Genomic DNA, 26740 nt, shown 5'->3' with positions numbered 1-26740 from the left:
TTGGACCCGTTGGTTGGATCCGTTGGTTGGTTGGTCGGTGGTTGGTCGACTGGTCGGTGGATGGTGGATGGTTGGTGGTGGATGGTTGGCCAGGCTGTGTGGCAGGCAATCTACGACTGTTCCTCCTGAACCCGCCTTCGTGGTGCTGGGTGAGTAATCGGCGTATGGAGTCAGGGCAGGTCAGATGCGCCTCGCCGCACTGCACATGCATTAATGCTGGGATTAGCGGTGGCAGGTGGGAGCTTGGTTGGTGGCGGACTGGATCGATCATCCATACTCACTCTCCTCTGTACTCTCTGCTCTCTCTACTCACTGTATATATATCACTGAGAACTACGAGAGATTAGAGGAGAGGAGAGTCGCTCAGAGAAGAAGGTGGTTATATGGGCCACGTTGTGCGGTCTTGGCGGGGGTTAAATAGGCGTATTCGGTACTTTCTGACTTTCTGAGTTTCTCTTCTTTCTTTGTTACCGCCAGGGAAAACCTTCTTGCGCCCACTTTCTCCGCGGGGCCGCATGCTACCAGTGGCGCCCTGACTCGCGCACTATCCCTGCTCTCACATGCTAACACATATACTATACATAGATCGTACCAGTACGGAGTAAAAAGATGAAAAGGGAGAGAGAGAGGGCGATAGAAGAGATAATAGAGAGATGTAATAGAGAGAGACGAGAGAAGTGAAAGAAACGGGCAGTACGGTGGTAACGACGCCTTTCCTGATCAAGGACTAGTGTCTCCACCCCTGCCGGCCCAGCCCGCCGGCGTGGCCCAAGGAAGAAGGGAAGCCAAGCGAAGCAGCAGTGCCAAGCGCCAAGATCAGCCAAGACACACCCTTGTACTGTCACGCCCGTTACCATACGCTGGGCCCGGGGGCATCAGTGCGGCCCCAGAGCCCCGGACCTGGTCCTCGCCTCCCTCTTTCTTACTCTTTGCTCTTTATTCTTCTCTCCTACTACTCTCTCCTACTCTCTCTTACTACTTCCCTCTCTACCTCCCTCTCTACTCACGACATATCTACGAGTACTCACTTCTGTCACCATAGACAGAATAGACAGACGGCTCGTCTTACCGCACGAGTACACAATTGACTCTGCCGTCGGTGCATGGTGTGTACGCGCCCTCCATCACATCAACCATCACATCAACCATCACATCATCACCACGAAGATACACGATAGACTGACTCGAGAAGTGAGATAACTGTCGTCTGCTCGCGTCCTCCGGGACCCGCCGCCAAAATGGCTTCCAAATCATCCATCCTTCACCCTCCAAATGAGACCGAACACTCCTCCTCCAGAATCACCCGCGAGGGCAAGAAGATCACCTACTCGCTCAGGGTCATGCAGCAGCCAGAACGCGCCAGAGCTTGCGGCGCCGGTGCCAAATGTACGTACCCTAGACCATTGTTGAATTGATAACATCGCTGACGAGAGTAGCATCCGCGGACCGACGGCCTGTCGACCCGCCACCGATCGTGGAGATGCGCATCTTCGAGTCGGACCCAAACAACGACATGCAAAAGACAGACGTCACCTTCTCCTACAACGCCAACTTCTTCCTCTTTGCCACGCTCGAATGGGCCCGTCCCTTCGCCCACGGCAGAGTCCAGGGCCAACCGCCTTCCTGTCCGGTGCTGACGGGAGTTCCAGTCGCTGGCATCGCCTATCTCGACCGTCCCAGCCAGGCAGGCTACTTCATCTTCCCCGATCTCTCCGTCAGACACGAGGGACTGTACAGACTCAACTTCAGCCTGTACGAGGAGCCCAAGGACGCTAAAGATGAGGATAAAGTCGCTCTTGCACCCGTAGGCACCGTTTCGACCACCGGTATGACCATGCCCATGAAGTCGAAGCAGCCACAGAAGAGCATGTATTTCCGTCTAGAGGTCAAGACCGTTGCATTCACCGTGTTCAGTGCAAAGAAGTTCCCTGGACTGTCCGAGAGCACCACCCTCTCGCGTATCGTGGCTGAGCAGGGCTGTCGAGTGCGTATCAGACGTGACGTGCGTATGCGTCGTCGAGAACCGAAATCAAGCAAGGACTACGGCGGCTACGATGAGAGACATGTCACGCCGGACTCGTATCATCCAGGAACGCCCGTCGAGCGACCGAGAAGCACCAGCAACTCTGGTATGGAGGGAGGATATTACTGCCCAACACCACAGCGCGCTCAGTCGGTGGCTCAGGGGTACGGCTATCCACCACCACCTCCTCCACCGGGACCACCATCTCAGCAGTACCAGCAGCCAGCACCTGGTCAGATGGCCCTACCTGGTCCTCCAGTGCAGTCTCAGGGTCAATCACATCTCTCCTTTGGTGCACCACAACCACAGTACTGCGCTCCCCAGCTACCGCCACAGCATCAACAGCAACAGCAACAGCAGTCACAGCAGCAGCAGCCACCACACCACCCACCGACCCAAGGACCATACTCCTCGCCGATGCCCAGCTACACACACCTACGCCATTCTTCGACCAGCACAGAATACGAATCCCAGAACAAATACCCACCATACCAGCAGCAGCAACAACCACCACACACCCCATCCAGACAGCTATCCGACCCCAACCCCAAGGCGAGTCTACCGCCCATCTCCATCCCACACGAATCGTCATCCAGCGCACCACGATACGACTACCGCTCCTCAGATCCAAAAGCATACCACTCCACAACCTCCCAGACACCACAGATGCCACCTCCATCCTCTCTCATCGCCGCCGCCCCATCTCTCCCACCATACAACCCAAGCACTGCAAACGACGTCATCGAACCAGCCACGCCAACAGAACAAACGCACTCATCAAACTCCAGCTCGTCGTCAAACAGTCAACCACCACCGACTTACGATCCAACCCACGGCAAAGGCTGGTCCTTCCGCTCCGAACCCGTTCTCTCTTCCAAGCGAGGCCACACAGACGTCTTTGGCTCCGCCCATCTCTCCCAGCCTCTCCACCACGGCAAGAGAGCAGACTCCATCGTTCCACCATCTACTTCCTCCTCTTCTGGCGCGAATAGCAGAGCAAGCCTCCTCTCTCGCATTGCAGGTCTACACGATCTCGACGACGACGATGGCAGTATCGCTGGAAACATGACCTACAAGCGAGCCGACGGACGAGTAGCCACCAGAATGGCCGGTCCAGCCCGAGTAGCCTAAACGCCTACACCCACCATCGCATCGGTTCTGTCTGTTATTCCACCTGGATGGAGACTTTTCCTTTGTCCGTGTTTTTATCCATGTGCCATATACCAACCGTACCATACCAAGACAGCCAGCGCCAGCTCCAGCTCCAGTACCTGGCAAAGCAACGTTTGGACCGATCGCTTTTCACCAAGCGATCAGATCGTTTTTTCTACCGCAACAAAAAAAATTGGAATTGGGAATTGGTGGTATTTTGCTTGCCTGGCTGCGCAGCTTTCGTTAGCTAGCTGGCTTGGTTTTGTTTTGCCCTTGTGTCAAATGTTCTATATGCTTTGGTTTGGTTGGCTTTGGGCCGTTAGATCGCGTCGAGTACACGATCCTCTCAGAACTGGTTTTTCAACGCTAGCCCGACCCAGCTTCCCGCTATACGCTCACTGGCTATCCTCTCTATTTTACATGTTCGTCTCTCGATTTCACGGTCACCTTCTGATATGTCTTGGTTTCTTCTGTTCGTCTTCTATTTCGCTTATTGAATTTGTTCTCTCTTTGCCTTTCTATGATATCCAGCACACCCTTGACTTACTTTTCTCCTCTTTCTTCCTCTCCTACTTCACTTCTTCCCCACCAACCTTTTTCTCAGATATACTTTAACCTGTTCTCATTCCTATTCTCTACCTCCCTCCCCTCCTCCTCAGTTATTTATATCTCTATCTCTTATCTTATATATACAGGCGCAGCAACGTCATCTGAACGGACCGAGAAACAAAAAAGTCAGCTGAAGGAGGTTAAAGTCCAATCAAATGAATTGAAGATATACGCAGAACCAGGTTTGGACGGACGGACGCAGGCCTTCGAGCGATTGCCTTAATCTCTGAATATATCCATACCATTCGAAATGTTTTATTTCATCTCTCGTTATTTTTTCTTTTCGCACACGCTATCCCCCGCTCGGTCTCCATTGCCCGTGCTGTTTAATATCTTTTTTCCTAAACGCCCCCTTTTTTCCTTTCCTTGTTGATCGATCTGTTGTGCTGTTTCGTTTAGGTATATCTATCGTATCCGTATATTGAACAAATGGGAATATAAAAACATTACATACTATAGCCATCACTCTTTTCCTTGCCTTCACTGTACTCCGTATGTACCGTAGAGTATCCCTCAGCGCGTAATTGGCTGCCCTGCCTGTCTCCCTGTAGCTGACTTCACCTAACTAACCGCGCCGCGGGAAGCGCTAACCCTCCCTCTCCCTAACTCCGGCGTCTCGTTTCTTCTTCTGCCTCTCCACGCAGCACAAACATCCACTCGACTCGACTCCGTTACGCGCTCATCTCCGAGTGCGGGGAGTGGATTGGCTTGAAGTGGATAGGAGAAGCAGATTTTGACGGACCCATGGCCTTTATGTCGTCGTTGAGGATGTTCTGAGTCTGGCGTGGGGGAGGCGAAAAGGTAGGTTTTTTCATTCACGGATTCCTCGCTCGTCACTATCAGCAACGTCCTTCACGCTTGCATTCTTCCTTTTCTCTTCTTTATCTCGTCGTCATTATCTCGTTATCACTGCTCTCGTCTATCGACCGAGTCTCGAGTTGGATCCCTGTGTTTCACAAACCTGCTACATCCCGCCAACGTCAACAATCCGAGCACGACCAGGACGGTGGTCGTCGAGTCGAGTCGAGTCGAGGAGTCGAGTCGCTATCTGCATCTTCACGAGCAGGTAGCTCGTTCATACGTTTGTTCGTCATTATTGTGCCTGGTAAGTGTTGTGTACGCGTTTTACTATAAATAAACAAACAAACAAGAACGCAGTTAGAAAAGTCAATTAACCAGATTGAACATGCAACATCCAAACAACATGACGTGGCTAATGATGCATTTATCCAGTTTACTCGGCTTGATGACTTTTGCTCTCTAGAGGGAGGATAGAGGATCGCGAGTCATGTCTCGACGGGGGAGAATGGTCGATGTAAGTTTTGTTTAATATTATCGTCGTGGCCGGGTTACATCTCACGCTGCCACGATCCTGTTCTGGCGCTCCACAGATCCAGCATGACACCACCCGCAACGACTCGATGATTTGTATATCCTTGGTTATCCCACTTCCCAATATCAGGGATCAATATTGCCCATTCCTGCACTGTTGACATTATTAACGGACTATTGGGCACAGGGTGGTGAATTCACTGTTGATAGCCAGCTGGAGAGCACGCTACAACAGTCAGCTGCAGCTGCTTCTACACAACCTAGCAATGGCCATGGAAACAGGTACTACGGCGATACCAATAGGGCCGTGGTGACGGGGCCTTCAAAACGCAAATCATACCCGCTGGGTGAAGAAGATGCCCAGCCCCATTCAGTGTATCGACGCAGCGAGGCAAATCCCAATCGCTTCAGTGCTGACGCTGCCCATTCGTACCAGCCACATTCAGCTCAGAAACGCGTTCGGTCTAATGATTGGTCGATGAATGGGGACGGCGAGCAGGCTTCGAATGGTATTGCTCGCGAAGAAGAAGTGTCTGAGAAACCCAGCCTTCGTTCACGCAGAGGACAGGACGTCACGGAACTTAGGGAGAGACAAGAACGTCAATCTCGATTCCTAGAAGGGAGTATGAATGATCGGGTCAGCACGCAGCCGCCATCCACTTTCATCGGGGACGAACAGGAGTATTTACTTTCAAATTACATGGATGAACGCAATGATGTCAGAGGCAGACGCGCAAACGGATGGCAGTCGACCGGACATACACCCGTAACTCCCACTCTACATGGGAAACATGGCAAGAAGGCGTCCTTTTCTTCAGTCAACACGGCCGATAGCGATGTAGCCGACTCCAAACACTCCTCGAGCGTCTTTCGATTCGGAAAGGCCATTGTCTCCGCATTCAACCCGCTGGGCGTATGGGGGAACGTCTCTGAGATCTGGAAGGGCCAAGATTCTTCGTCCAAAGGGTCAGCGTCAATGGCCTCGTTGGCTGATACACCTCAAGCCGCACGCATCGAGAAGGCCTACGAGGAATACAAGGCTTCCTCGGCCTATAGAAGCCATACTCCAACATATAGATACGGACACTCGAGGGAAAGCACCGCTAGTCCGACCAAGTTGCCGCCAGTTCAAACACCACAGCCGCAATCCCATCGACCAAGTGCATCTATTCAATCTAGCACGAGCAAGGAACTCCCCCCGACACCACTTGAACGGCAACATCCGCCTTCTTCCACCAAACGCTCCTCAATTCAAACAATCAAGAACTCCCGATCACTCCTCAACATCGGCCAGTCTCTTCGGAAAGAACAGTCCAACAAGGACCTAGCCAAGGAAACCAAACTGCGGAGAAAGGTTAGTAACTTGGAAGACAAACTTATGAAATACAAACGGGAGCTCAGCTCGCTCGGACACGAGAGCGAAAGCAAAGAGGAAGAGTCAGAAAGAGACACAAATGCTACTGGTCCTCCAACCGCCTCGGCTCCTTCAGCTCATGACTTGCGATATTCGCGGATGAGGAGGAAGAAATTCATTCCAGGGGCATTACCCTCCCTGCCTTCGGAGAGGCTGCTTTTCGACAAAGAAGAACCAGACACCATTTGTGAATTGTCAGAGCAAGAATCCAGCCCGGAGAAGCCAATCTATACGAGAAAATCAGAGCCACGACTAAGGCGCACCACCCCACGAATTGGAGAAGCGGATGTTACCAACACTCCCACCGCCACGATCGCCAACCAGACCACAGACGGAAGCACACCACCGTCACGAAAACGCAAGTCGCCATCCCCCGACCCTGCAAGTATCCGGCGTCGTCGGATCTCGACCACCTATAGCAGGGGAATTAAAAACAGTGACGCCTCCTCACCGCCGCGCAATGTCCGCCATTCCACCGAATTAAACGGCCCGCGTCCTCGTCCTCGCGATGTACGCGCCGAGACAGAGGTCCGACGGAACCAGCCATCTCGCAGAGCAAAAGAAAACAAACCAGAATACCTCTCGGGCTACGAAACAATCACCCGCCCTGCATCTGTCCCCGCGCGGTCCGAATCCAGACCCAAGCAAGCCCAAACCCCAGCTCCAGCTCCAGCCCTGACCAGAAAGCAAGCCCTTATCTCGAGCCCAACCCCAATCACTACCTCTGACAATGCTGGCTCCGACGCGTCCGAGGCAGTAGCTATCTCGACTCCGGCCCCTCTTCCCATTCCATCATCTACCAAACCACCCCTGGCCTCGAAGCCAAAGCCCATGCCAATGCAAGTACACAACGCAGATACAAATGCAAACACAGCTCTAATTCCACCCCCACGCCCCGCCTCGGTTCCAACAGCAGACATGATATCCCGGCCCGGCAGTCCCAAGAAGCACAGCATTACACCCCGTCGTAAAGCAAACAACGATAAACCTATCACCGTCACGCCGGGGAAAAACGGGAACGAGAATATCCCGCCCGTTCCCAAGTTGCCAGCTGAGCATGCGGGAAGTGCTGCGAAGACAAACCAATTCGAGTGGCCCGATGACTGCTTCTAGTTTCCAAGTCCTGGATGATGAGTTCGTTGGTTTCTATCCCTTCCCCTTTCTGTAACCATTTTGTATCACTTGGTTTACTTTTTTTCTTTTTGATTTTGATTTTTGATTTTGAAATTTTCTGCATTGCTATTTGAGTTTCTCATGAGATTGATACGAGGAATTAAGATATGAGATATGATTTGCTCTCTTTTTTTGATTTCTCCCCCTTTTTTACTGTCATTTCCGATTACTCTACTCTGATTTGCTTTTTACTCTTTTCTGATTCGTACCAGCTTGCGTCTAGCCTTTTATCCAGCACTGCACTGCACAGCACTGCACAGCATAGTTAGCATTGGTGTTGGAACCATGGAGTTACTTGCGTCTTCGCCTGTCCTTTCTCTAATGATCGACGTTGGCACGAGAATATGACGATTATAACGGAGTGGACCGTGTGTAACGAGTCACAGCAGGTAGTCTTGTCTCTATTTGAAATTTAATGCTCCGTAGCTACTTCCATGTACCGGCCCCCAGCCTTGATGCACCTTGCCGTCACCGTGTCTAACAATATGATGCAATGGAGATATGTACCTCTAATGGCCCAATAGCGTGTGTATCCGTGTCTGTCCGTTGTCTGCGTTCATACTCACCACCCTCTCCAGCTCTGCCAAACATCAACGATGCGGTCCTTCTCGGTTCCCTGGGCTGTCGAATCAACAACAAGCAAATAGGTAAACCCTGCACAGCAAATGCAACAATGGTTTGGCCAGATGCGCAGTTTCTCGCCGATTCGCAGTGGCTGCATATTCTCTCGCGACCCGTTCCAGCGCAAAATGCCGTGCTCCTGACTGATACGGTCGACTATCCAACCCGTCTTGTCCCCATCGGGATCATAGTGACCTGTCTTCCCTTGCTGCTGGTCATCACCTGCTTGCTCGCGCCAGGGTGTAACTATACCCCAGCCACTATAGGTACGACATGGCTCACGGCCCATAGCCAACGAACCACATGCAACAAGCGCCTCGGGATGGTCACGGTGCATATACAGCGATGCCACCTCTGCGAGCATAGTAAGCGCTATGTCATCAAATGATAGATGTGAGCTGCACGGACGCGCACGGGCGGCTAACTGCTGCACATCCAACGTCACGTATGCACCCGCGTGCAACTCGATGTCATATTTCTGTTTAGTTTGCTCGATCAGTGCCTTGACCTTGTCTGCTCCAGGTAAGGAAAGTGTTTGAGAGGCCGTGAGATTCTGCGCTGAGGTGGTGCTAGGCGTGGCGCCGACGGAGAGAATGAAGCGTCGCTGCGAGTAGTCGGCTTCTCCGTCGGGCTGGACGGGAGGAGGCAATGCAGAGACACGTTTCGCGGCGAGCTCGCACTGCTCGATTTCCAGGCGCAGGTAATCCATTGCCTCCGATGGGCTGTCAGACCCATAGCTATGTCCCATGTGCGAGTAGAAGCCACGCAGGGTCAGGAGGTGTGGCTCCTTGATCTCCAGGGCGTAGAGTTCGTTTACTATGGCGTCGAACTGCGAGCTATCGGGAGCTACACCGGCGCGACCATAGCCTGTGTCCAACTTGATAAAGATGCCCAGCCTCATGCCGCAGAGCGCATGGTAGCGAGATAGATACGGGATGATCTCGGTGCTATCAACCAGACATGTCACTGCTCCATGGCCGAGTATCTTACCCAGTTCAGCCAGACGCGGGCAACAAGATGGTTGAACGGGGAGGCCGTAGATCAACTGTTCATACCGTCAACCTAGTCCTATACCATCATCCAGGGGCACGGCGGCACCTCCTCCCAAGGTTGCAACGGGGAAACATACATCTACCTTCCGATCTTTTGATTGACATTCTTTCAGGAATGGAGTCAACTGCTCTGCTTCCACGAGCGTGGACGCTATCAGTCGCACGGAATCCGACTTCTCCCCAACCTGGAAGCGGGTGAGTTCGGTTGTCTGGCAACATCGTCAGCCCACGTCAATACATCCGGGGGATACAACATTACCTTATGAGTCTTTGCGTGTGCCCTGAAGTCGACATCCAAAGCGTCTGCGGCATCAAGCATGACCTGGCAATTACGCCGTGCTACCTCGCGGTCGATAACCGGCACTGGGCCATCGACGTCCTGTAGCATACGGCCGACATACCGCGCCTTCAGCTCGGCTGCCTCAGCATTCGGTTGATTAGCGATGTTCGACGTCATAGCAGCGTTATCTCCTTATTTCTCTCCTCTTCGTTCTGTCTCTATGATGTGGCCTGGATCTCAATATCCCGATAATGTGCTCGCACCAATCCCTCTTGTCGGTGAGCCGCTGTGGTATCGACGGCGTTGCGGGCCCTACTCCGCGGCGAACGTCACTAGCCCCGGTTCCCTGCTGTCTAATTTGCAGTCTAATTTGGTGCTTGCTGGTTGCTGGTGCTTGGTGGGGGGAGCATCTGCTGGGATGTAGGATGTAGGGAGAAGAGCTGGCCGCTGGGGGGATGCGGGTCGAATCAGGGCCTTTCACTCGTAGAGAGATGGAAGCCGGAATATACCAGTCACATCGCATCGCCCGAAGCCGGCGCCGTCTGTATCCATTCACTGGCAATCAAATACTCCATGCGAAGACTGTGACTACTGCACGACAGCCGGATAACTTCATATAGTAGAGTTGCTTAGTCTTGAACTAGAGTACGAGAGGAAGGGCTATGCGCAGATGACGTAAGCAGTATCTTCCCCCACGCTGGATTCTTTGACCAGAAGAAGAACAAGAAGAAGCAAAGAAGAAGAACAACAAGAAGAAGAAGAGAAAGATGGCTGCCAAACGAGCTGTACTCACCGACAAGGCGCCCGCGCCACTGCCAGTGCTCTCACAGGCCATCATCCACAATGGCATCGTGTACTGCTCCGGCCAGGTTGGCACTGATCCAGTTACCCGCGAACTGGTCGAGGGGACAGTCAAGGACCGCACTGTACGTCTGATGGCAGAGCGTCGATGAGGATGCGAAGAACTGACTCGGTGTGGTGATGCAGGCACAGATCTTCCGCAACATCACTGCGGTGCTAGAGGCTGCAGGATCTAGCCTTGAGAAGCTGCTCAAGGTCAATGTATTCCTTGCCAACATGGACGACTTTGCAGCCGTCAACGAGGTCTACGCTCAGTATCTTAGCTTCGAGCCCAAGCCGGTACGACACTGCATATCCTCCTGCACTTCCGCTCACCCACTGCTGCTTATTGGCGGGCGTTAACCCTTTGGAGTAGGTCCGAACATGCGTTGCGGTCAAGACCCTACCACGCAACACGGATGTCGAGATTGAGTGCTCGGCTTATATCTAAAAAAAAGGAAAACTCTGACCTAGCCTTATATTCAAATTTCTTTCTTCTCCAGTCTTCCGCTAGAAGGAATCCAATGTATCTAGCTAGCCCAACTATCTCAAATTAAGCATGCGTTGTCCTGCTTGTCAGACATCAACGAACCGAAACAGAAGCAATATCCCGCTAACTTCCACGTGGGAAAAACAACAGAAAAGAAAAGAAAAAAAGGAAAAAGAAAAAGAAACAATCACCTTCTTGCATCGTTCTAGACAGCTCTTGACGGCAGCGAGAAAACATCTGGAAGCCGTCTCGGGGAAACTATGGGTCAGCCACCATTTCCGCCTCCCAGCAGCTAGACTAGCAGTCCAGAGCGGTCAAAGGACTTACGCAGTATATCTCGCGTCACTCCCGCTAAAGGTCATCTCCAAGTCGATCCGCCCAGCTGCTCAGCTGCACCCAGTTAGGCAAGCAGCAACTGCGGCGACGGTGGGGGTGCCCTGCAAGGCCCCATCCCTATCTCATCCTATCCCATCCTCCGCCTTGAGAAGTGATGCGTTGCATGCAGCAAAATGTGATCACCACCAACGCTAAGCTACCAGCACCCACGACCCATGCAAGGCCCTGATGCTGCCTCAACAAAACAAGACAGCAATTCCCCGAGAGGCAAATCCCTGAGCACTATATATCACAGCGCATCCCACGCCCATGGGTTTGATGCAGTGGTGTCCTAATCTGGAGTCTGACCGGGAATCCTTCCTATTTTTAACCGAAACCTAAGCCTGTCCGTAAGTTACTCATTAGCTAACTGAAACGATGGCCTTTGACTCTTCAGCAGCACTAAAAGAGGGTATACGGAGTACTTACGAGCGCCATGATATAGGACTATCATTTTATAGTTTATGGAGCAACTTATATTTCAGTTTTTACTTTTTCCCGTTGTTTGTCATGGATCGTGGAACAATCGCAAGCACCAACCCCATCGGCCAATGTACCTATATGGGTACGTATGCTATCATAACATGGGGGTCTCAGTGGGCAAGGGAGGAGGAAAAAGAAATGAAATCGCCGTTCGCCGTTTCCGCCGTATCTCCCATCGTAAATTGCGGGTGCGGATTCTCGCTGCTGCTAGTTTGTTCGTTCTCCTCGTTTGGTTCAACGAATTGGATACCGGCCTTCTTCTCCCTGATTCCTTCGTTGATCGGACTCGGTTCTCCACAGCGTCGTTGTTTGCTTTTTTCTCCTTGGTCTCTACTTTACTTTTTCTTCCCTTTTTTCTCCTTTCTTTTGCACACGCTAACTAGTCGATAGAGGAAACAAACATGGGTTATATCAACAACTTCCGGCCTTCTACCATTCCGTACTCCAGCTCTCTCCGCCCTCTGATACGGAGTAAGTGCGATACTCAGCTATCGGACTCTCACTATCGCTCGGAGATTGACTTGGTACGGGGGTACCCACAACCCGCGCATCCCACGGCCACTCCGTACTATGTACAATGAATGACCATGCCAATCAGCCGGATCGTGAGCTAAGGCTGGCCTTGACAAGCATGGCCTTCCACGCTCTCATGTTTTTTTCTTTTCACACCGATCTTTTGGCCTTGTGATTCGCTTCAAAGTTCTCCTTTATTTTTACCTTCTTTTTTTAGTTCTAGCCCTCGTTTTCGGGTTCATTGGTTGGGACAATCGTTATGCAATGTTGGCCGGCTTCTCTCCACACCCACGCCTCCGGGCGCTGATGCGACCTCCCTCAGGCTTCCAACTACCCTTTGCCCTTTAACTCTACTTATTCCCCGGGATTGCCATGCAAAGCGTGGAGGCATATATATATCACCGGGGGGGTATCTTGTTTCTTACTCCCTCAATTCAACTCCATTGCTCCTTTTGATAACTTCGACATATACGGTCAATGGTCTGCCTTTTGATATATATATACTCCCTACTCCTACGCTGAACATCAAAACCTCTTCATTCCCTATATTATCTCTTTGATCGAGCTTGAATGCCGTCGTCTCTGCCTTCCGCCTTTCCTTCATCCCTACACCCAATGCCTCCAATGCATAATGGCGACAACATGGGCCGGAGTAGCCTGCAGCCCGTCACCAGGGGGGTGCGCACCCTGACTCCGGGTTTCTACGTGCCAACAGTCTGCTTCTTTGAACCCGTCACCGAAGACGTCGACCTTACTACCACTTCAAAACATGCCATAAGACTAGCCCAGGCCGGCGTCACAGGCATCACCGTCCATGGCTCCAACGGAGAGGCCATACATCTATCTTCTCAAGAGCGAAACTCCATCACAGAAAATACCCGTCAGGCTCTAGACAGCGCCGGCTATGCCAGCATGCCCCTAATGGTTGGCTGCAGTGCCCAGTCAACGCGCGAGACCATTCAGCTATGTCGTGATGCATACGCAAGCGGGGGGGACTTCGCCCTTGTCCTCGCGCCCTCGTATTACCGGGGCTTGTTCGATGCAGACACGATCATGCATTTCTTCACAGATGTAGCTGACGCCTCTCCCATTCCAATCGTTATATATAACTACCCTGTTGCTGCGTCAGGGCTGGATTTGGATTCAGACACGATCACAGCCCTAAGCAAGCACCCCAATATCGTGGGCTGTAAGTTCACCTGTGGGAATACGGGAAAACTCAACCGCGTCGCCACCGCACAGCGTCTACACAGTACAAAGCTAGCAAGCGCCAGCAATGGCAATGGCAACGGCAACAGCAACGGCAACAGCCACGGCAACGGAACCAGCAGTGCGGGCAGTACGTTCCTCTGCTTCGGAGGATCAGGCGACTTTACGCTCCAGACCATGATCGGTGGGGGGTCCGGGATTATCGGAGGCATTGCGAACCTGGCTCCCAAGACATGCATGCTGCTGCTAAACCTGTATGCAGAGGGCAAGATGCAAGAGGCCCGTGAGGTGCAGGACGTCCTCTCGCGCGGCGACTGGGCCGCCATCAAGAGTGGTGTCGTTGGCATCAAGTCCGCGATGCAGTCCCATTATGGCTATGGGGAAAATGCACGGAGACCTCTTCCACGGCCGACGACGGAGGCCCGGGATACGTATGCGATGCAGTTCAAGGAGCTAGCTGACTTTGAGAAGGCGTTGTAGCTGTACTTATCCCTTGTCCCTTATACTTAGTAATGACTCTTTCTGGGCTTTTCTCCTTGGCTTTCTTCTTTCTTTTCGGCTTTCTTTTTTCTTTTTATGGATTTTCTTTTTATGGCTTTCTTTTATGGCTTTTCTTTTTATGGCTTCTTTTATGGCTTTTGGCTTCTTTATGGTTGTTTCTGGTCTCTTCCGGCTCTGGCTCTGGCTCTTTCTGGCTTGGGATAAAAATAGATAATCTGAATATTGATACTCCTTCTTGGCTACCGGTCTCCCAGCCTACCAGCAACTTGCCCTCCCACGCTCCTTCGACTGCCTCAGCCGCTCTCCTGCTGGAAAGTAAGCCACGCAAAACTCAATGCTGGTCCCGCCGGCCACTAGCAAAGTTTGCTGGGAATCCCGCAGCTCTGGCTCGTCCCGCGTTGCGTGGGGGAGACTCCAGGTTAAGCGGTGCGATGCGACTTCGACATGCGAGATGGTGTGAAGAGGAAGAACAAAGAGGGTGAATACCGAGTTACTTATGGAGTACAACTGGCGGAGTGACGGAGGGAGGGCCAGGTTTATAAAGTCATGCATCGGCGAGGCGCCGAGCAGCCAACTTGCTGCAAGCCACAAACTCGAGCTTAGGGAACAGATACAGCCGATCACTCAACCGAGATACCGAAAGACGAGGATAGCTAGATATCGAAACGAACGAACAAAGCGAGGGCTGCAGACATGTCTCAACCGCCTTACCCTCTGCATGAGTCTGTCCGCGATCTCCTGCACCCAGAGTATGTTGCATTCTACAACTCGCACATCAAAGACCTACAGCAGGTTCATTACCAGCCCGTAGGTGCATCTCGAGCATCAGGGGTGCTCATACCCGGCGCCGGGCCCCTTATACCCGTTGGCGAGACGCGGGATGTTGCAATCAAGCGCAAGGAGAGCGACGGGCCCGATGTCCAGGTGAGATGTTTCTGGCCAGATGCCGCTGAGAATGAACCCGAGAACGATGCCGGATGGCCAGTGATGCTCTACTTCCATGGAGGAGGATGGGTGCTGGGTAATCTAGACACGGAGAACGCAGTCTGCACGAATGTCTGTAGTAGAGCACGATGTGTCGTGGTCACCGTTGGATATAGGTATGACCCTACCCCTATCTCTTCACCTGTCTGCATATACTTACCCTTATAGGCTTGGTCCTGAAATCCCGTTTCCAGCGGCTGTCCATGATGCCTGGGAGGCGCTCCTCTGGTTGCAGTCTGGCGATCGCTCGCTACTTAACATCGACACCTCCCGCATCGCAGTCGCTGGCTCTTCGGCTGGCGGCAACCTTGCCGCAATCATAGCCCATCGCTCAATAGCTCGCTCTATGCCTGCTCTCAAGCTCCAGATTCTCGTCGTCCCAGTCATGGACAACACGGCAGACACCACCAACAACGCCACCTATCGCGACTATGAACACGGACCTGCCCTACCAGCCGCCCGCGCTGATCATGCTAGGTGAACTAGATGTCTTGCGCCAGGAAGGCGAGGAGTACGCCGAAAAGCTAAAGAAGGCTGGCGTCAAGTGTGAGGTGATAGTTATGGAGCGGATGCCGCATGCATTTTTAGCCATGGATGGAGTGCTGCAGGCTGGCAGACAGGCCATCACTAACATGGTGGAAGCATGTAAACGTGCATTCCAGTAAACGCCCACAAAGTACTTGCTAACAAGCAGACGACCTTCACCCTTTCTTGAGACATGATTATTTTACCTACGGAGCACAACCATGGTTTATGGCGCAACGGACCAGGGATTGGTGTTGGTACCATTCTTTTTACACATTCGATACCCTAGGTAGTACACGGAGCATAAGCATACATAAATAGAATGATAGAATGGATCCCAGTTTCAACCTCTTCCTAGTTGGATGTACTACCACCGGACAACATCGATACATGTAGATAGAAATATTTAAATACTCTAATCCTCCCTGCTTCCTTGACTCTGGAAGTCGAGTTCTCTCGTGGTTTTATAGCAATCCGAGTTGCAGGCTCCACCCAGAAGTTTACTCGCATAAAGTGACAAGGGGTTAAACAAACGTCCATTCACAAACCTCTACTTCAATATACTCCTTATCATACCTGTATACAATCCTCTGTCGTGTGTATAGTGTCTTGATTATACCATTTCACTATTTACTCAGAGACCTAGAGGTGATAAAGATGTATATCAACCGGGTGGAACCAGGTGGCTAAGAAAGAATGGCAAGGTATCTCAAGGGATAACTTGATCTCTTCCTACTCACATTCACTGCTTAGCAGGGTAATGCCTGATCGATAGTGAACCATGGACCATGGCATATCCGGATATCAGCTGTGTTACTCGCGGAAGTTTCCTCAGCATCTTGGTCTCGTGGCTTTGTGTCGTTTGGTCCTCCTCTTCTTTGACATGATACTGCGGAATGGCTATAGGAAGGGCGTCTGGCATTACCATTCCCTGATTTCTCTGCCATCTACTCTTTTGAGACCATCTGCGCGAGATAGGCAAAACTGTCGCCAATGGATGATTGCAAGGCTATCCTGCCGGACGGGGTCCTCAGAGAGAACGGTATCGAGTCAGCCAGCCACAACAGTCATGGGAATAACTGTGAAACCACGCTTGAAGATGGTGAAGGACAGGTTGCCGATAATGCTGTGGTTCAAGTCGTCGACCATAAGGCAGAGCGCGCACTCTGTTCCAAGCTTGATATTCAACTCCTCCCTGTCCTCGCAGTGATGTGTACGTTAGCTCCTTATGTCCCCCTTGTAGCCATACAGGATTCAACTAACGGTAACAGATCTTTTCAATGCTCTCGATAAAGGAAACATTGGAAATGCCCAGACCAACGGCCTCAGCAAGGGTATGTCCTACTGCTACTTCTCTCGAGAACTGTGGTTAATAATGGTTGATAGATCTCAATCTTGCAAGCGGAGAATACAACCTTCTGCTGTCGATATTCTTCATTCCTTATGTTCTTTTTGCACCTCCAATCGCTATGCTCGGCAAGAAATATAGTCCAGCCCGTGTCCTGCCGATATGCATGTTCAGCTTCGGTTCCCTGACTCTCCTCTCCGCCACCACTTATAATTTCAGTGGCCTGTTTGCCCTTCGTTGGCTACTGGGGATGTCTGAATCGGCCTTTTTACCGTTGGTCATCTACTACCTAACCACCTTCTATCGGCGAGGGGAGCTGGCCCGACGCCTCGCTATATTCTACGCTGCGTCGAATATCGCAAACGCCTTCTCTGGTCTACTTGCGTTCGGGGTATTCCAAATCCCCAACTCAAAACTGCAAGGTTGGCGCTACCTTTTTCTCATCGAGGGAGCATGCACCGTATGCTTTTCCGCTTTTGCGTTTTGGTATCTCCCTCGCACATCAGCTGAGGCAAGGTTCTTGAACGCGCAGGAGAAGGCCCTCGCCTTCCACCGTATACAAGTGGATTCATCGTCCGTCGTCAACGAGAAATTCTCATTCCGTGAAGCCGTTGAAATATTCAGACAACCCACATCATACTGTTTCATTTCAATCGAGATCTGCCTCGGCGTCCCACTGCAGTCTGTTGCCCTCTTCTTGCCCCAGATCATACAGCGATTAGGCTATGAAACAGTGAAGACGAATCTATACACTGTCGCACCCAACTGCACCGGTGCAGCAATGCTGCTGATTCTAGCATTCATTTCTGACGCCACCCGTCTACGCTCCCCATTCATCGTCCTCGGCTTCCTCCTTACCTTCAGTGGATTCATGATCTATGCCTCCATCGACAATGTCGAGCAACACATAAGACTTGCCTACTTTGGCGCCTTCATGATGACATGGGGTACATCTGCTCCATCCGTGTTGCTGAGTACTTGGTACAACAACAATGTCGCCCATGAAGGACGGCGTGTCTTGCTCACTTCTGTCGGCGTGCCGCTGGCCAACCTCATGGGACTAGTCAGTAGTAATATCTTTCGTGAGAAGGATAAACCAAAATATCAGCCTGCATTGATCACCACTGGTATTTTTGGAGGCGTAGGCGCTTGCATCGCAGCTGGACTTGGTTTGTATATGGCTTGGGATAATCGGCGACGCAATCGCCGGGCAGGCGTTAAAACATCGGCGAGTGATGTGCCAACGAAAAGACTTCGAGATGGTCCGGAAGTGGAAGAGTTTCGGTGGTTCATATAAGTGATCACTTTTCTCAATGTCCTTTCCCCGTGAACTTGGTGTATCGTCTCTTGAATAATGAATCTTGACCCCTTTCCCCTGGTGTACTTTTTGGTGGAAAAAACAATTAAACAGACCCCTGTTCCACGTGATATCGTGTCCTCTTCGCGTTCCACTTTGCGCCCTCCGCCACGTCATGATTGGCGTTTTGCAGGAAGAAGACGAAGGAGAAGATGGACAGGAAACACGGGTGAGAAAGCAAAATGCAAGAAGAATGCCGTATTCCGAAGATGTGGAGGCGAAGTGAGTCACGAAACATTGCAACGTTGTTGACAATATATCAAATCAGGGGTTCTGAACTTCAGCAGTATACTTTTCAGGATCAGAGGATACGCCCTTCGAAATGGCGGAGCACTGAGATAGGGATCGGGGTTTACCCGTGTTCGATTCTAAAGTCGCTGTCTCTGCTATCCACAGCTATAGACATAAATAACTCCCTCTCCCTCGATGGAAGAAGACGTTCTCCAATTCTAAAGACAACAATCCCTTCCTTGATCAACACAATCAATACCTCAAATACGAAATAAATAATAATAATATTCCTCTTCCAATACAAACAAGCAAAGATGTCTCAAAACGATCGTGCACTCTTCCTCCGCAGCCTTCATAAGAAAGGTGACCCCCTGGTTCTTTGCAATGTCTATGACGGCCGGACAGCAGACATCGTCCTTAGCCACAAGGGAAGCCAGGGTGAACACCGAGCGAAAGCCCTGGCAACCAGCAGTTTTGCCGTGGCAGCCGTACATGGCAAACCCGACGAAGAACTTGAGCCGGAAATGCTCACCATGGCGGCCAAGGATATCGTTGGCGTAATTAACCGACACATATCCTCGAGAGACAACAAAGACCCCATACCACTATCAGTTGACATGCGGGATGGATGGGGAGACAGACTTGAAGAAACCATTACATCACTCATCGACGCTGGCGTGGTGGGATGTAACCTTGAAGACGAAGATAACGAAACGGGAAAGTCAATGCCACTGTCTGAAGCCGTGGATCGCATCAAACGAGTTATGGCCAAAGCAGCTGAGCTCGGGGTTCCCGATTTTGTGATTAATGCACGAACAGACGTTTTGGGACACGGTGCAACTATTGAAGAAGCCATTGCGAGAGGAAAGGCCTTTATGGAAGCTGGTGCATTTTGCGTTTTTGTTTGGGGCGGTAACTATGGGCGTGGAGTGTCCAGGGAGGAAGGAAAGATGTGCGTTGATGCATTTGATGGACTGTGGAATGCGAGACTGAAAACTGGGCCGGGGTACCTAACAGTGAAGGAGTTGACGGATATGGGGGTTAGGAGAATCAGTCTCGGGAAGGAGTTGGGCGATATCGCAATGGATGCATATCGTGTCGCCATGGAGAAGGTTTTGGCATGAATATAGGGCGATCATTCATTGGGGGTGGTCAACGTATATATATATATATATGTACAAGAGCTGTTCTACAAACCATGAATAGCATCTACACAATAACATGAATGGACTTGTGCAGGATCCGAGAAAAATGATTTCCATAAACAATGATTAGGTAAAAAAGAAAAAAATTCATATATCCCCCGGAGTATCACTAATTTCTGATTCAGGAAACTAGAAAATAGCAGTCGTGTTCGGGTGGGTGCTCACTCCGGCTATTACAGATAGTGGTTAGCGAATGGATGATAAGTTCCTTCTTCTAGTATGGGATGCATGACATATATTGCCAAAATATTGGCAGTGTAACTTACCGGGAACATTAGACGGAGCGCTCGTCAAAAAGAAAAACCAGCGCCCGGTCTCATGGCATTTCTTCGCCAGTCTCTCGAGATCCCACATCTCCCCAAGTGGCATCCCCCACAGAGCAAGGATGTATTCATGCAGATAGTATGGTACGGGGGTTGGCCATCGCTCAAAGGCCGGTGCGTCGCCAGCAACAGCTGCAAAGTAGCAGTCGTGCAGCCAGTCAAGCATCGCATCCTCCTGTGCAACCCCAGCGTACTTTTGTCCGTCATCGACACCGACAGCGTGCGGCCGGAGAGCCAGGTCTGTACGCTCCTCGGGGCTGCGCTCATGGTAACTTTCCACCCATCCCGACCTGATCAACAAGATATCACCAACTTTTATATCCCCACCCTGGGCCTTGGGTCGGATATCGATGCCCTGTGCTTTGCCACATTTGCGGAGCTCTTCGTATGTGATGGCATGTGCAGTATACGGGTCATACTCGATCCCGTTGGCTTTCGCGTAGGACCGATAGTCTAATAGAACTCCGCGACCTGCGATACCATGCTCTGCCCAATGGTGTATACTGCACTTGTGATTTGCATCTGGCCCGACTATGTCATCTCCTTTTGTCTGTTTCAAAAGTTTAGCATACACTTATTCTCGTACTAGAATAGTAACGAGTACTTACACCATTGTAAAAGCTGAGAGATGATAAATGAGCAAACTGTTGGTGAGAGACGTGGTTAGGCATGTCCGGTCAATTCATATTGTGGGTTTTAGTATAGGGAATGTACTCACATGTCTGAATCCATCCCATTGAGTTCCACTCTGTGTATTTAATTCATACTTATCGTCGTATGCGACATCTTTCATAATTGTTTTGATAGTATGTACGAATTTCTCTCGGGCAAAACCAGGCGTCTCTGGAACATTGAGGGGTAGACTATATGATATTAGATCGGATTCCTTCTTCAGATACCGTAGTATCACTTCTGGACGTTGTAGTCGCTCACTCTAGGGGTATAATTTCTCCAGTTTTGATTTCAGCCGCAGCCGCTTTAATTCGACTTGGGGTGAGTAGATTAAGCCTCCCAAGCTATGACCGTAATGATTAGCTCGACAAGTTCAAAAAGAGCACGTAAACATAAAAGAATCCTGCTCACATTGTCATCTTTACCCCATACCCAAGCAGCCCCCTTGGGAGCTCCTGGAATATCAGGGAGGTTTTTGCGGGTAGGGAAGTTGGTATTGTGAGGGTTCCAGGGAAGCTCGTCTGAAGGCTTAGGGTTCGAGCCAACGAAGCCCAGTAACTGAGCTACTCTCCTGGTGATGGAAGCCATGACCTTTTGCAACGAAAATGTATTTGACGTTCGACTCTATTTCTCAATATAACGAAGTAGTATCCTTCGCGATGGAGGTATTAACAACGACTTGTTGGAATGGGGGATGATCGAAGTAAACAACGGTATATAAGGGGGTATAAGGCCGAGGGAAGGAAGGGCCCCGTTAAATAAATATTCGGATCTCGGGAATTTCTCGACTTCCTGCGAACGAGCTCTCCCCGCAACCTTCGCCCTGCTTTGTACCCAGAAGCACAGGTCTTGCGTGTCTTCCCAGGCATATACGATGGGCGAAAATTCAGTTGGGTGGAGTCAACTGTACATTGCCCTTCGTGAGGTGTACCAGCGTACTTGCTGCCTGTGCTATAACAGAGCGACTAAGGCTTGCATTATGCGAGTTCAACACATGGACGCGAGTACCGGGTGCTTATTCGCCTTCAGAGGCCCGAACCCTGTCGACTAAGATCCAGATTGACACGGCATATATGCAAGGATACGGGAAGCGAGGGCAATCTGTGATGACCTACCCCTAGCTCCTCGTCTCGCCCGCCCTTTCGGTAGACGGGGCGGCGTCCATCGAGGTTCTTCAGGCCTATCCCAGCCCATCCCGAGGCCCGACCGTCGTGTGAGGCCCATCGTGAGGATTCTAAAACCCTGAGAGGCTGTCGGCTACCGCGAAACCTAAACCGTGACGGTTAGCTAGTGCTCCTGGACGTCAGAAATGAGGGAGACGGGGCTGAAATCAAGCCATCCTGTGCCACGCGATCAGCAAATGGGGAGCGACAGTTGGTCGATATCGGCCAATAGCTCGAGAGAACCTCCTGCGCATTTCTTTTCTTTTCTTTTCTTGTGTATCTTGTATCCTCCGTAGACCCCGTATATCGATCGAGTGCCCAAGTGCAGCCATGAAACAAAGGCCTGCTGGTTGGAGGGCGCAACCAAATACGCAGGTTGTTGTATCCTAAACCCTGGCGCAGCGTTTGTGGCATGGCTTTGACGTTTATGTATCCCCTGCATGCATATCAAATGTGCGAGCTTGACTGGCCTTTTGCCTATCATGTCCATTGGTTAGCTACTCCGTACTTCAACAGCACAATGGGAGGTCTCGTCACATCAATGAACCTATACAAGAACGACACTTTGCATCGGCTTTCGTTGCGATGTCCAACTGCCCTTTTGAGAATGGATGTCGACCGTCAGAGGTGACCTGCGCCCGATTAACCAAATGAGGCTTTTATAAACGTCCAGGGCCTTTGATCAATAGCTTCTAGTTCGTCAGTTCGTGCTTCTCGAGTTTCTTCATCGGCGGGGGTTTCTTTGATTCGACTCTCGGCCATGCCGCTGTTGGTTCTATTGCTATATTGTTATATATCTAGACGGAAGAGGAAGTTAAACTATGGATGCACGAAAATTGGGCTCCGGTTATCGCATATCGATCTATACTCACCTCCGAAGTGGCATCTCTACTTGTTCAACCTGGCAAATACTTCCGTGATGGCTGTGTAGTTATTTGTCCCCAAATACCAATGACACGAGTACTATAAGCCCGGTTTATCCTAAGAAAATGCTCATGGTTTATATAGATTCGTCTAAGGGAAGAATTAGGTACGTTAAATGTTGTGTTTGTCTGATCTCGATAACCATATGAGGCTGCAAGGAATATTACAATCTCGGATGGATTACGATATTCTACGTTGAGGAGGTAAATAATATTCAGCCTATTATTAGTATGGCGTCAATGAAGGTGCGTATATGTGTAGCAAGTGACGAGTATTGTCGTACTTAGATCGTGTGTCCTTGAGCTTAGGCCGCGAAGTGTTTATTGTAACATTATGCATCCATCTCTATATCTTCGGATAATCATTTAGCAAGCGAATCTCATATGAGCACTAGATTAGACTAAAGATATATATACACACTTCAACGTGTTGGAACCTTGGAACTGAAAGTGGTGTAAGTGTTCTTTCATCTATGGAGGTCAGCGAGGTTGATATTAATGGCCAGCTTCCACGGCGAGGTCGACCCATAGTCGAAAGAGCCTAATAAGTCCAAGGAAGTGCGATAAAAAAACATACGAAAGCCAGGATTCGCTGGTGGTCACCCACCCAACTACTAACCGGCCGGCAAGTGGCTTGAGTACAGCTGAGCGGACGGGAAGCTCTATATTCCACTTCCTGTGTTCGTATGTGATATGTTGTGGGAGCAAATGGAGTTAAAACAGATGTATATCTCATCAATCTTATCATTCCCTCTTCATCTCATGTTCCACATGTTGCTTCTCTGGCTCAGATTTATCTAAAGATGTAACCCCGTCCTCGGTATGAGGCACGGTCCTACCAGCCAACACGCCAGCTTCATCTTTCCTGACGTCGTCCATCGCCATTGGAGGTCCTGTAAACGCTTTGCGAGCCCGGACAAAGTACCACGCAACACTGATCGTGGCAAACCCAGCAAATACAACACTTGCATAATTCATGCTCGATGGCGTCACTGGCAATGACACCGGTAAACAGAAAAGGAAGGTAGAGAAACATATCCAGCAGATTGCTGTAATGTTAATCGCATAGCCGAACTTCCCCAAAGAGAAGGGCGCATTTTTAAACATCTTGCGCCGACGAACAATGGATATCAAAATCGGTAGACCATACGATGTCGATAGACAGATCGTAGCAACACCAGTGAAGGAGTTAAATGCTGCCGCGGAACCAAAGTAGATCAGACCTAGGAGGCAGTCGACTACAGTCGAGAGAACAATCCCCCACAATGGGACGCCAAGTCGACCATTTACCCGTTTCCAGAGTCGAGATCCTGGTATAGCGCCGTCACGGGCAAAGGCGTAAGTGCAGCGGCTGGCAGCAGTGAGAGCACCAATCCCGGCAAATATTTGAATTCCCATGATCAAAAAGAGCATGCCGAACCCACCAGCAGCCGAGCCGGTGACTGTCTTGAAGAGAAGACCGATTGGTTGACCGTTGGCAACCGATAGGAGCATCTTGACTTCTGGGAGGACGAAAAGAAGGGTGATTAGATAGACAAGGCCGGTTACACCGGCCGCGACGACGGAGAGAACAATAGCCCTGGGAACTTCCCGATGTGGATTCTGTGTTTCCTCGCACATGGCTGCAACCATGCCGTAACCAGTCAGGGTATAAGCAGGCTGGAGCAAGCCGACAAAAAATGCCCAACCGGTCGGCCTGAAATTTGAGAAGAGTAGTCAGATAAGGTAGTAGGTAGCGAAGAGAGAAAGGGGGGAATATACTTACCATCCACTAGCGGATGCATCATAGTGCGTAAAGACGAATTTCCCGCTTCTTCTCTGATCAGCGAGCGAGAGCAATGTGACCATAATGATAAGTACACTTGATGCAGTCCAAAAAATGCATATTTTATTGATGAGGTCCAGATATCGCGATCCAAAAACATTTACCAGCGCGCACACTAGCATAACAGCCCAGAACATCAAGATCGTCTGCCACTGGTTGGGCACGAAGTCTTCTTTCCAAAGCGAAATCGCACTCAGAATCAGTTGGCCTCCCGAGAAGTTTATGCTCAGCGTCACAGTCCAGTTTCCCACTAATGTCAGCCACCCGTCAATAAATGACATTAGCGGCGCCCATTCCCTCGTTGACAGCATCGCACTCCAGTAATACACTCCACCCGCTGTTGGGTATACGGAACATATCTCGGCAAGTGAAGCTGCGATAGCTATCGAAATCAGAGTAACGAGCACCCAACCCCAGATTATAGTGACCGACTGTCCGTCCGTAAGAGTGATATATAACGTAGTACTCAGGCCGAAAGGCGCAGCCATGATAGCGAAGGACCTGTTTCGCCCGAGCAGCCAGTTAGCTCATGATTCCCAATGCACATAAAATAGACGACTCCGATACGCCGAATAGCTTGAACGGGGTGACCGCGACAACATACAGACCAAGAACACTCATCATGCCCAGATTTCGAGGCAGCTCGCTCTTATATCCCATCTTCGCTAAGGCTGCGTTCGCATTTGCGTCCTCCGACGCCCTCCGCAACCTCCCGCCATCCTCCTGTGACGCTGTCGTCATCTTGGGGATTTGGGGGGTGAACGGTCAAGTAGGTCGGTTAGTTGGTAAATATTCCATGGAAGAAGGAGAAGATGAGGCGCATCCAGCGATATGATATAGGAATTGGAATACGGGGAGGAGAAGGGCCGAAAAGCTCTCCCCCCGCATCCCCGTCATCTTCGGCAAAGCGCAGGGTTTAAGCTTGTTCGCTTTGCCGGAACCCAAAACCTGGACGCGGAGAGCTCCGTATAAACACTTCACCGCGACTTTTCGAGGCGCGGAAGGGGGTTATGATGATGTCCATGTCGATGTCAATTATCTGCGACGTTGTGTTATTTTACACGCGATGTAGTCGAAAAACAAACACCTTATACTCCTGACCCTCGATGAACTCCGCCTCCTCGCCTGGTGATATCAAAACACAGTACCACACCACCGCCGGACAGAAAAAGAACCAAGGAGCACATTTCGGTAACTGTGGGCTTCTTGTAATATTGACGCTCCAGAGAATTAACGCCGTGACCCGGTTCGGAGCACATTGTCGACCGGCTTTAATGGATAGGACAACTGTTTCAAGCTCAACTAGTTGATGGGGTCCTGAATCATCCGTCTCGTAATGGATAGTTGGGCTACTATATATCCAATGTTAGCTGAAGAATACACTTATAAGGAGCTGAGCATACATACAGAACCACCGCATTTCCTCCTTTCTCTCTTGGGCCCTGGCCTCGATGTCCTCGTTGACTCTAATCATCGCCGCTATGATTGATTCGACAGCAAGAAACATGATATATTCATCTGAGGCGGACATAGCCCCAGCACGACACATTATGTAGAAATGGACTGCTAGCCAGACACATGACGATACAAGCCAGAAGATACTGGAAGCAAGCCTAATGGTCGTTGATTTTGGCGCCATGTGTATCAAATTCGACTCTAAACGGACGTCGAGTTCAAAGGCTATTGGTCGGGAGCAAACGAGGTGTGGTGTTGATGAGTGAGATGTATGTGAGCTGTGTTGTATGTGCTGATATGTGACTTACATGAAGACATATAACGCCGAGCTCCAGAGTACTGGCATTTTGCACGTAGCCTGCTGGGCCATCCTGAGATTTGTTATTGTTTATAGATAGATATATTATCTGTCTCATTGTATAAACAATATAGCCCTGGCAGAATATGACTGAAGGAATCTACATAGATATTAGGTAAAACTCTCCCCACTGACTCCACAGAAGATAAAAGGCTTTATTCTACATCCAATAATCTGTGCGTAGGGGGAAAAAGACAAACCCTTTCTTCCCACTTTATAAAAAGTGGGAGTATAATACTATAGAAAGTTGGTTGTTGTGAAAACAGCTTTAACCTGGATCAATGCTCAACTGCCTATAACAGGG

At 50.5% G+C, this 26740-nt stretch overlaps 10 protein-coding genes and 1 non-coding gene across 11 annotated transcripts; 7 read left to right on the top strand and 4 right to left on the bottom strand.

Annotated features, from left to right (window-relative positions):
• Positions 1-1238: 1238 nt before the first annotated feature.
• Positions 1239-3154, top strand: GIQ15_01478 (uncharacterized protein; the record flags this gene model as incomplete). Its single annotated transcript, XM_033548895.1, has 2 exons — positions 1239-1386; positions 1437-3154. 2 exons carry the CDS (start codon positions 1239-1241, stop codon positions 3152-3154), a joined length of 1866 nt encoding a protein of 621 aa, XP_033409846.1.
• A 1918-nt stretch (positions 3155-5072) lies between these two features.
• Positions 5073-7643, top strand: GIQ15_01477 (uncharacterized protein; the record flags this gene model as incomplete). Its single annotated transcript, XM_033548894.1, has 2 exons — positions 5073-5099; positions 5304-7643. 2 exons carry the CDS (start codon positions 5073-5075, stop codon positions 7641-7643), a joined length of 2367 nt encoding a protein of 788 aa, XP_033409845.1.
• A 622-nt stretch (positions 7644-8265) lies between these two features.
• On the bottom strand, positions 8266-9833 carry GIQ15_01476 (uncharacterized protein; the record flags this gene model as incomplete). The annotated part of the gene is made up of 3 exons (XM_033548893.1): positions 8266-9369; positions 9454-9585; positions 9636-9833. The coding sequence occupies 3 exons, from the start codon at positions 9831-9833 to the stop codon at positions 8266-8268; spliced, it is 1434 nt and encodes a 477-aa protein (XP_033409844.1).
• A 590-nt stretch (positions 9834-10423) lies between these two features.
• On the top strand, positions 10424-10859 carry GIQ15_01475 (uncharacterized protein; the record flags this gene model as incomplete). The annotated part of the gene is made up of 2 exons (XM_033548892.1): positions 10424-10582; positions 10644-10859. The coding sequence occupies 2 exons, from the start codon at positions 10424-10426 to the stop codon at positions 10857-10859; spliced, it is 375 nt and encodes a 124-aa protein (XP_033409843.1).
• A 2113-nt stretch (positions 10860-12972) lies between these two features.
• GIQ15_01474 (dihydrodipicolinate synthase) lies at positions 12973-14046 on the top strand (the record flags this gene model as incomplete). Its single annotated transcript, XM_033548891.1, has 1 exon — positions 12973-14046. The coding sequence occupies one exon, from the start codon at positions 12973-12975 to the stop codon at positions 14044-14046; it is 1074 nt and encodes a 357-aa protein (XP_033409842.1).
• Positions 14047-14760: 714 nt separating this feature from the next.
• On the top strand, positions 14761-15532 carry GIQ15_01473 (uncharacterized protein; the record flags this gene model as incomplete). Its single annotated transcript, XM_033548890.1, has 2 exons — positions 14761-15167; positions 15220-15532. The coding sequence occupies 2 exons, from the start codon at positions 14761-14763 to the stop codon at positions 15530-15532; spliced, it is 720 nt and encodes a 239-aa protein (XP_033409841.1).
• A 1037-nt stretch (positions 15533-16569) lies between these two features.
• On the top strand, positions 16570-18221 carry GIQ15_01472 (MFS transporter; the record flags this gene model as incomplete). Its single annotated transcript, XM_033548889.1, has 3 exons — positions 16570-16789; positions 16848-16910; positions 16963-18221. The coding sequence occupies 3 exons, from the start codon at positions 16570-16572 to the stop codon at positions 18219-18221; spliced, it is 1542 nt and encodes a 513-aa protein (XP_033409840.1).
• A 605-nt stretch (positions 18222-18826) lies between these two features.
• GIQ15_01471 (PEP phosphonomutase) lies at positions 18827-19636 on the top strand (the record flags this gene model as incomplete). The annotated part of the gene is made up of 1 exon (XM_033548888.1): positions 18827-19636. One exon carries the CDS (start codon positions 18827-18829, stop codon positions 19634-19636), a length of 810 nt encoding a protein of 269 aa, XP_033409839.1.
• Positions 19637-19846: 210 nt separating this feature from the next.
• GIQ15_01470 (uncharacterized protein) lies at positions 19847-21300 on the bottom strand (the record flags this gene model as incomplete). The annotated part of the gene is made up of 6 exons (XM_033548887.1): positions 19847-19887; positions 19984-20590; positions 20649-20684; positions 20759-20903; positions 20974-21056; positions 21124-21300. The coding sequence occupies 6 exons, from the start codon at positions 21298-21300 to the stop codon at positions 19847-19849; spliced, it is 1089 nt and encodes a 362-aa protein (XP_033409838.1).
• A 2068-nt stretch (positions 21301-23368) lies between these two features.
• GIQ15_r0004 lies at positions 23369-23484 on the bottom strand. The gene has a single exon (XR_004500573.1). It is a non-coding gene; the product is annotated as a 5S ribosomal RNA (ribosomal RNA).
• A 58-nt stretch (positions 23485-23542) lies between these two features.
• On the bottom strand, positions 23543-25364 carry GIQ15_01469 (polyamine transporter TPO5; the record flags this gene model as incomplete). Its single annotated transcript, XM_033548886.1, has 3 exons — positions 23543-24494; positions 24564-25124; positions 25180-25364. 3 exons carry the CDS (start codon positions 25362-25364, stop codon positions 23543-23545), a joined length of 1698 nt encoding a protein of 565 aa, XP_033409837.1.
• Between the last annotated feature and the right edge of the window lie 1376 nt (positions 25365-26740).

Source organism: Arthroderma uncinatum (assembly GCF_011692745.1).
Source record: "Arthroderma uncinatum strain CBS 119779 chromosome Unknown scaffold1, whole genome shotgun sequence".
Taxonomy (NCBI): domain Eukaryota; kingdom Fungi; phylum Ascomycota; class Eurotiomycetes; order Onygenales; family Arthrodermataceae; genus Arthroderma; species Arthroderma uncinatum.
The sequence above is the reverse complement of the archived record's forward strand: the minus strand, read 5'-3'. Positions and strand labels throughout refer to the sequence as shown.